The sequence below is a fragment of the Gymnodraco acuticeps genome, unplaced genomic scaffold, assembly GCF_902827175.1.
Source record: "Gymnodraco acuticeps unplaced genomic scaffold, fGymAcu1.1, whole genome shotgun sequence".
In the NCBI taxonomy this organism is placed as follows: domain Eukaryota; kingdom Metazoa; phylum Chordata; class Actinopteri; order Perciformes; family Bathydraconidae; genus Gymnodraco; species Gymnodraco acuticeps.
Window position 1 is genome coordinate 1 of NW_022991338.1, and position 9,785 is coordinate 9,785.

Sequence of the window (9,785 nt, forward strand, 5' to 3'; positions counted from 1 at the left end):
TCTGGAAGTGGACCTGAAGTGAGTTCAGCAGGTGAGAATCCTCCCAGACGAATCTGCTCCATCATCAGGATCACTCTGATCACATTGTGCTGTGTCACTGTTCACCTGGACAGGTCACATGACTCTTGAAGCTGATTCTTAATGTCTGTTTGAAGTAGTGTGTATCATTTCTCTCTCAAAGTCAAAGAGTTAAAGAGGAGTGATTTTAGAAAGATTCAGTGTTTCTTGAGTAGAAAGAGCAGCAGTTTGATTGTTTTCTTGGATCACATCATCAGTAAAGAATATAAGACGTGTCTAAACCTGTCCGAGTTACGGTTCACGTCACTGAGGTGTTTTATTTGTTTAACTCTTAACACTCTGAAGTTGAGTGCATGGAGGAAGTGTGAAGCGCTAAGATACAGCCACCTTCAAACACTGACACTGACCTGGTTTCACTGAAAGTCCTTTATCACAGGTCAGCTCCCAACTGTTCCACAGGCTTCAAAATCCTTCTGATTATTTGAAATGTTAAGATTCATACAAATTCTGCCTGGTCTTCTAAAAAAGATGTTCCTACAGTACATCCAAAGTGCATAAAAAAAATGTCGTTTTGAGGAAAACTTATTATTTTGTTTTCACATATCAGAAATACATTTCTAATCTGAGTATTGAGAATGTTTCTTTTAATAAAGTCTGTAACGGTATTCACGGACAGAGATGGAGCACTCGAGTTCTGGACTCAGACTCGACTCAGACTTGCGCACTGATTGACTCGGACTCGTGAATTCTCGCGCACGATGAGACTGAGGTGTGTCCACACAGCAGCTTTGACCAAATCTTTAAAATCCTGGAGCTGGGCGTGTCTGACAGCTTGGGGATTTTGCGACCAACAACCAATCACATGAATATCACATGAATATCCCGCCCCCGACATACAAAGCAAAAAACCCCGGTTCTTCTACACTATTGTCAAATAGGAAGGGCTATGATGAACATTTATTTTTTTAACATTTTGAACATTTATGAGATTAATGTTGATGGTGCTATTTTATGCTACATTCCATGCTGGCTAATGATACTGTCTATGCTTGCTAGCAACGAAGTAAACTAGCAACGAAGTAAACTGGATATAAAATCCCCAAACAAGCGAAAACCTACCAGTTTCACCCACTGCCTCTGCCACCTCCCTCCATGCCTGGTTCCTCCGGTTTGTATCCCGGTAAGTAAATAGGGACTGGTCATAAAGAACCGGGTGATTTGCTACCGCAATAACTAACTTCTCCTCCATTTTTGTGGAATATAGAATGAACTGCGGTCTGGTTCTCCCAGCTTGCACGCGGTTTGATTGGCTAGCGCTTGAACTGTCAGATTTGCATAAACGGATCTGATTGGCTGTCGCTTCCAGCTCAGCCTCAAAAGTTGAACATTGTTCAACTTTGGAATCCTGAACATCCTGGAAATCCTGGAAATCTTCGCCTCGCCCCCCCACAATGCAGTTCGGCAACAAGCGAGGGAAAGTGACGTCATCCCCATTCAAAGTCAATGGGCGGAGACGCGCTGGAAGCGGTGGACAAATCGCCAAAAGCTGCTGTGTGTACGGGCCGTTACTCGACTTGTACATTGACGCTCCGACTTGGACTCGGACTCGAGCAAGTTTTGTCTCGAGTCAGATGTACTCTGTCCTAGCGTGTGTGTGCATCTGCGAGGAGAGTTCAGGTACTGGGCGCGACCCTGCTATTCCAGTCTAAAGAGTCCAGAGACACCCCGCATCAGGCTGTATGCTTTCACACATTCTGCTTCCACATTGGAAAAGAGCATCGTAAAGGTTGAAAAAAGATTGAAGAGAAGGCTCCATAACACATTACTCTGAGGATAGAGTTCAGACATACAGGCTGTCTTGAACACTATCATCAGAGTAACGTGATCTAATCAATAAATAAAGATTCAGCCGATAACACGAAAGCATGGCTACTTAGCATGCAGAATGACTGCATGCTAAGTAGCCATGTGCTTTCTGGGGCTTAATTGTATTGATATAATTTAAATGTTCACTTGTTGGCTGTTGGACATTGTGATAGAATATTTATTATAATAATAATATTAGCAATACGCTTTATATAGCACCTTTTATACAATAATTGTAGCCAGACTGGCTTCACAGCAGTTCAATAGACAAATAAAAAACTATTTGTTTCTCCGAATCGAAGGGGAAAAATACAAAAGCATTGCACACAATTTAAACCAATCAATGTTGTGTAATTAACAAGGATAATCTGGTGTTTTTTAGTTGATGAGTAGTGCAGATATCACTGTAAAATCAATCGACAGTAAGGAGAATATGTACTTCCGGGTGTAAAATCCTCCGTTATCCAATGGGAATGGACGCTCACATTGCCTTTAAGGGCCGCCGACATGGACCGATGCGGTGCTTCCCTGAGCGTCAAATACCGCCGCCGATGGGAATACATTGCAATCAGTTGAAAGCTCTTTGCGTCCGTTTATGAAGCTGAAGGAGACTCGGCGCGTCACTGGACGCCACGGGACCCTGACCAAGCGTCGCTCCTGGACGTTCAGGGAGTCAGACTGTGTTGTGCTAATCAATATCTTGTTTGTGCAGATACGATAAGTATTAAGGGTGTTAGCATTTTTTCGATCAGGGCTAATTCAGAGCCTTTGTTATAACCCTTATATTTCGTTTTGCTAAAAATGGTTAATATTGTCTGATAACTGAGTTTCTTCCCGTTAAGCGGGTATGACACATTAATAGGTTTTTAAATCTTAAGAAGCCCTCAGACGCTGTTTCTTGCAGATGTTGCGATGTTTCCCCCGCCCGCGGGGGAATGGGGCTTAACAGGCCAGGTGACTCGCACTTGGACTCGTGAATTGGTGATTTGACTACAACACTGTCACGTAACAAACTACACATTGGCCTAACCTTGTTTTTTATTTTAGTATTAGCTTTGTTGATTTATTGTTTTGTGTTCTACTAATTTACAAAATAACCACATGTTTCAAATTGATAAAAATCCAGGAGAAAATCAATTTCACTTCAAAACTGTGCACTTTAGTTTTATAGAAACATTGTTTGTGACATTAAGTTTGTTGCTCTTTGCGTGTCAAAAGTAATACATTATCTCAGTTTGATAACAGTATTTAACAGCATTTCAAGTGGTTTTGTTTGTTTCAGGATCCAACCTTTACCTGGACCTAGTACTGGATCTGGATCTGGATCTGGTCCCAGCTGTGTGTCCTTTAAGAGTGACTGGTCTATGGCCAGACCTATTGACTTCAAAGATGGACACCCATCATCTGATCAGAGGTCGTAAATAGCTTTATTGTTATCAGTTTTTGAACATTCAAAAGGCAAAAATAAAAAGTCTGATTAATTTTCAGCATAATTTTGCAATAATCAGTGTTAGTGATCATTTCAGGATTCAACATGTAACCTTTGGACCTAGTCCCAGCTGTGTGTCCTTTAAGAGTGACTGGTCTATGGCCAGACCCATTGACATCAAACATGGACACTCATCAGATCACAGGTAAGAAATGACTTCCCGGTTTGTTATCAGTATTCATTATTATGTTCAGATGACTTTCAGTGTTCCTTTGCACTTCTCTGTGTTTGTGATTCTACCAGGATCCAACACGAGAAACCTGAACCCAGTCCCAGCTGTATGTCCTTGAAGAGTGACTGGTCTATGGCCAGACCTATTGACTTCAAACATGGACACCCATCAGATAAGAGGTAGTAAATAGCTTCCCAGGTTTGTTATCACTCAACATTTGAAGTATTCAAAGATGGACCCCCCTCAGTCGATCCAAGGTCAAACTAATGGAGGGGTATCTTATTATGCATTTTGTATTATGTCTTCATTAGGCACTTGATCCCCTGCTGATTTAAGTGTGCAATACAACACCAATTATTTATACAATTTCCAAATTCATTGCAGGTTTCTAACTGAACTCATCTTGAGGAAACAACTTTTGCAACTTTTCTTCACAGAGTTCCTCAGCAGAGCTTAAAGGTCCCCACTGGTCAGTCTGCGGAGCAGCATCAATCTGACCTGGACTCCATATTCATGGTGTGTAAATGTAGAAGCAGAGCTGCTCCTGCTGACTCCAGCAGCCTCACTCCGTCGTGAAGCAGCATTGTGATCCAGAGTCCAGGCTGCAGTCTGCAGATAGTCAGGCTTTCTGTCTCACACATGATCTGATGTTGACTTCTACCAGTTCAACTCTACAACTTACTCTGTTCCAGCTGCTCCAGGAAAACATCGTCAGATTTGTGGAGGACGAGCTGAAGAAGATCCAGAGAGTCCTGAGTTCAGATTACCCAGAAAGCTTAGAGAGTCAGAGCGAGGATGAGGAGGTGTTGGACGGTGAGGACGAAGAGCAGAGGAGGAGCAGCAGAGAGGCATTTCTGAACATCACCCTGCACTTCCTGAGGAGCATGAAGCAGGAGGAGCTGGCTGAGCGTCTGCAGAGCAGTAAGAGGGTTTAACACATTGAACATGACATTGGGACAGAAATATACTTTTGCATTTAATCTATGATTGACTCTTTCCAGGAACCATCGCTGCAGTGTGTCAGCGTAAACTTAAATCCACCCTGAAGGAGAGGTTCCAGTGTGTGTTTGAGGGCATTGCTAAAGCAGGAAACCCAACCCTTCTGAACCAGATCTACACAGAGCTCTACATCACAGAGGGGGGGTCTGCAGAGGTCAATGATGAACATGAGGTCAGACAGATTGAAACAGCATCCAGGAAACCAGACAGACCAGAAACAACCATCAGACAAGAAGACCTCTTTAAAGCCTCACCTGGAAGAGATGCACCAATCAGAGCAGTGCTGACAAAGGGAGTGGCTGGCATTGGGAAAACAGTCTTAACACAGAAGTTCACTCTGGACTGGGCTGAAGGCAAAGCCAACCAGGACATCCAGTTCATATTTCCATTCACCTTCAGAGAGCTGAACGTGGTGAGAGAGAACAAGTACAGCTTGGTGGAACTTGTTCATCACTTCTTCTCTGAAACCAGAGACGCAGGAATCTGCAGGTTCGATCAGTTCCCGGTCGTGTTCATCTTTGACGGTCTGGATGAGTGTCGACTTCCTCTGGACTTCCTCAACACTGAGATCCTGACTGATGTCACAGAGTCCACCTCAGTGGATGTGCTGCTGACAAACCTCATCAGGGGGAAGCTGCTTCCCTCTGCTCGCCTCTGGATAACCACACGACCTGCAGCAGCCAATCAGATCCCTCCTGAGTGTGTGGACATGGTGACAGAGGTCAGAGGGTTCACTGACCCACAGAAGGAGGAGTACTTCAGGAAGAGATTCAGAGATCAGGAGCAGGCCGGCACCATCATCTCCCACATCAAGACCTCGCGAAGCCTCCACATCATGTGCCACATCCCAGTCTTCTGCTGGATCTCTGCTTCAGTTCTGGAGGAGGTGTTGAAAACCAGAGAGGGGGGAGAGCTGCCCAAGACCCTGACTGAGATGTACATCCACTTCCTGGTGGTTCAGTCCAAAGTGAAGAACATCAAGTATGATGGAGGAGCAGAGACAGATCCACACTGGAGTCCAGAGAGCAGGAAGATGATGGAGGCTCTGGAAAACTGGCCTTTGAGCAGCTGCTGAAAGGCAACCTGATCTTCTATGAGTCCGACCTGACAGAGTGTGGCATCGATATCAGAGCAGCCTCAGTGTACTCAGGAGTGTTCACACAGGTCTTTAGAGAGGAGAGAGGACTGTACCAGGACAAGGTGTTCTGCTTCGTCCATCTGAGCGTTCAGGAGTTTCTGGCTGCTCTTCATGTCCATCTGACCTTCATCACCTCTGGAGTCAACCTGCTGTCAGAAGAACCAACAAACTCCTGGCTGCCTATAGTCTTCAGAGACAAACCTAAACTAACACATCTTTACCAGAGTGCTGTGGACCAGGCCTTACAGAGTCCAAACAGACACCTGGACTTGTTCCTGCGCTTCTTCCTTGGTCTTTCACTGCAGACCAATCAGATTCTCCTACGAGGTTTGCTGACACCACAGACAGGAAGTGGCTCAGAGATCAATCAGGAAACTGTCCAGTACATTAAGAGAAAAATCGAAGACACACCCTCTGCAGAGAGAAGCATCAACCTGTTCCACTGTCTGAATGAACTGAATGATCGTTCTCTGGTGGAGGAGATCCAACAGTACCTGAGTTCAGGAAGTCTCTCCACAGAGGATCTGTCTCCTGCTCAGTGGTCAGCTCTGGTCTTCATCTTACTGTCATCAGAAGAAGATCTGGACGTGTTTGACCTGAAGAAATACTCTGCTTCAGAGGAGGCTCTTCTGAGGCTGCTGCCAGTGGTCAAAGCCTCCAGGAAAGCTCTGTAAGTGGAGATAAAACTACATTAACCAGGAACAGGTTGGGACATGAGAATAAAACTCTTTGTGTTCACTGCTGATCTTTCCCCAGGCTGAGTGGCTGCAAGCTGTCAGAGAGAAGCTATGAAGCTCTGTCCTCAGTCCTCAGCTCCCAGTCCTCTAGTCTGAGAGATCTGGACCTGAGTAACAACGACCTGCAGGATTCAGGAGTGAAGCTGCTGTCTGCTGGACTGGAGAGTCCACACTGTGAACTGGAGACTCTCAGGTCAGAGTTCAGCTGATATGTTAACTGTCAGAGTGGTTTTGTTCAGCCATTTATATCGACTCATTTCCAGTTTTATCAAATTAGAATAATAATATATTTAGATTTCCTTTGGCTTGTTGTTTATTTTTCTTCATCTAAACAATAAACCACAAAACCATGATAACAATCTGATTATATTTGAAGACAGATGGCGTCACTTATCTACATCTCAATGTATCTGACTGATTGACCAACCCAAACTTGCACAGACAAACAGATGGTATCATTTGACAAAATAATTATAAAAGATGGTGTGACTGAAACCTTGCGCTCAATCACTTTTAATATTAAAGACATGTTGTCATATTTATTCATTTATTTCAAGGTTAACTGACTGTGACCTGTCAGAGAGAAGCTGTGCAGCTCTGTCCTCAGTCCTCAGCTCCCAGTCCTCTAGTCTGAGAGATCTGGACCTGAGTAACAACGACCTGCAGGATTCAGGAGTGAAGCTGCTGTCTGCTGGACTGGAGAGTCCGCACTGTGAACTGAAGTCTCTCAGGTCAGAGTTCAGCTTTTATTTTCAAGCAGTTTAATTATTTTCATCCATCTTTGTGTTCATGTTGATGAAGATGGTCCACCTCTGTATGATTTTCCTGCTGACGTGACTTTTAAGAACACTGAGTTTACTGTATTCCCTGGTTCCAGTCTGTCAGGCTGTCTGGTCTCAGAGGAAGGCTGTGCTTCTCTGGCTTCAGCTCTGAGCTCCAACCCCTCCCATCTGAGAGAGCTGGACCTGAGCTACAATCATCCAGGAGCCTCAGGAGAGAAGCTGCTGTCTGCTGGACTGGACGATCCACTCTGGAGACTGGACACTCTCAGGTATGGACACACTGACTGCAGGTTCCTCATATCTTTTAGGGAGTTAGCCTGATTTAGGAAACAAATGGATCCCTTCAAGTTTTATTACATGGAAACAACCATTCAGGGTTAGGAGATCCGACTCACACACTCTGTGGAGCAACACACTGCACGCAGGAAATGGACCAGGCCCACAGTGGAGGATTTTATACAAACCTCCCCTTAAAAAACGTACTGCTGACCAGTGTAGAATTTTACACAGTGCTATCGCTTTCAATTATTGTATCCCTGTTATTTTAACAAATGTCGATTTTGTGATTTTAGAAAGACTGTTTTCCATGTTGTTACAGAGTGCTAGAGACTCACAGGTTTCTTCTCTCTTCTAACATTGTTTTTTAGTCTCTTTAACTGAGAGCATTTTTATCATTGGCGCTGCCTACAAAAAAACAAATGGAAAAGTGGCAGCTCCTAAACTTATATATACTATATTTTTATTCATATAAAATAATGGCCGTCTGCCTTAGCAGGAAAAAGAGGGAGGAGAACAGAGAAGGAGGCCAAGGCCATCTGGCTGGAGTTTAAATTAATAAACAGACACTGTTAATCAACCTTGGTGAATTGCAAAAATATAAGATTGTTTTTATTTATAACTTTAAACAAACTTTCTTTTGCACAAGGAAGCACTTTAATTGAAGTATATGTACATTTGTTAAATAATATAAAAACACACAAAAAAAACAGACTGAGCTCTGCTTCAGGCTGAGCAGCAGCTAGGACTCTGTTGGACAGAAAATCATCCTGACTGTGTTTCTTCCTCCAGGCTAGACCATGGTGGAGAGCAGAGGTTGAGACCAGGTGTGAGGAAGTGTAAGTGTGGATCAGTCAGCTTCTCTCGAGAGACACAGATGATGGAGGTGGTATTTATTCATTTAAACATCAATGACGTTTATACAAATTAACCAAATCAGAAGAAGAACAAAAATACATCTCAGCCTCTGTCTCTCATCAGATTCCTGTGAACTCACCCTGGACTCAAACACAGCACACAGAAACCTCATACTGTCTGAGGACAACAGGAAGGTGACACGTGTGAGAAGAGAGGAGCCACAGCCATATCCTGATCATCCAGAGAGGTTTGACTTCTGGCCTCAGCTGATGTGCAGAGAAGCTCTGACTGGTCTGTTACTGGGAGGTCGAGTGGAGCGGAAGGGTTCATATATCAGTGACTTACAGAGGAAGCAGCAGGAGAGGAGCCGGTGATGAATGTAGGTTTGGAGAGAATGATCAGTCCTGGAGTCTGAGATGCTCTGATGGTCGTTACTATGTCTCGCACAATAAAAGAAGAACAGACATCCCCTCCTCCTCTTCCTCTTCCTCCTCCTCCTCCTCTGGTAGAGTAGCAGTGTATCTGGATCATCCTGCTGGCTCTCTCTCCTTCTACAGAGTCTCCTCTGACACACTGATCCACCTCCACACCTTCAGAACCACATTCACTGAACCTCTCTATGCTGGGTTTGGGCTCTGGTTCCATGACTCCTCAGTGTCTCTGTGTCCTCTGTAGGAGGAGACCACTTCCTGTCCTGGGGTTTAAACGCTGGTGGTGTACGAGGCTTCACTATAGTTAACATTTGGCTCAGTGTTTGTGCCTTTTTAGTCAAGAGCGTTATTTTATTCCTCAAAATGTTGAAGTATGAAATAACAACGTTTACTTTGAGCAACATGTAGCTGCTAATGTGTTTGCCGATTGTAACTGAATTTAATAAAGGTTTACAGAAAAGACCACATTAATATGACAAATGTGATCTTTGTATTCGTGAACTTCATGGAGTTGACTGTTTGATATAAGAATGCAGACTATTGGCCCAACAGTGCCTCACACGGGGAACCAACCTGATTTGGTTACAACAGCTAAAAAAGGCATCAAATGGCTCTCAGACGTAAATACCCAAATAGTTATTATTAACATCGCTCAATGTGAATTAATTTCCGTTAAATCATGTCATGGGGGACCATCCTTTCAGAAAGGAAGATGTTTGATAATAATCAATAATAATAATACATATTTCATAATTTTATAAATAATGAAATCATTCACTCCAACCCACGGTTATCAAATGAAGAGCTAGTAAAGGCTGAAATATATAGCATCTAATTTCCCAACAATACTATGTGACATGATCCGCTGGAGGAGCGTTACGCTATAAACAAACTGCATGACTTTTCCTTTATTTTGCGCTTTTACCCACCAAACTCATTTCTATGCTTAAAACCTCTTAAGCCCCAAGCCTGTTTTTCAGGTTTCAGGCTCGAAAATGACATGCCCAAAACAAAGGACT

General features: G+C 43.6%; 1 protein-coding gene across 1 annotated transcript; it reads left to right on the forward strand.

The window, feature by feature from the left end:
- The first annotated feature begins 3,214 nt into the window (after window positions 1-3,214).
- On the forward strand, window positions 3,215-9,101 carry LOC117562630 (NACHT, LRR and PYD domains-containing protein 3-like). The gene is given in 13 exon segments (XM_034240447.1): window positions 3,215-3,298; window positions 3,411-3,518; window positions 3,617-3,724; window positions 3,983-4,061; window positions 4,238-4,466; window positions 4,547-5,581; window positions 5,584-6,352; window positions 6,439-6,612; window positions 6,977-7,150; window positions 7,297-7,470; window positions 8,270-8,316; window positions 8,459-8,627; window positions 8,629-9,101. Coding segments are annotated over 13 exon segments (3,498 nt in total). The 5' UTR covers window positions 3,215-3,248; the 3' UTR covers window positions 9,011-9,101.
- The last annotated feature ends 684 nt before the right edge of the window (window positions 9,102-9,785 follow it).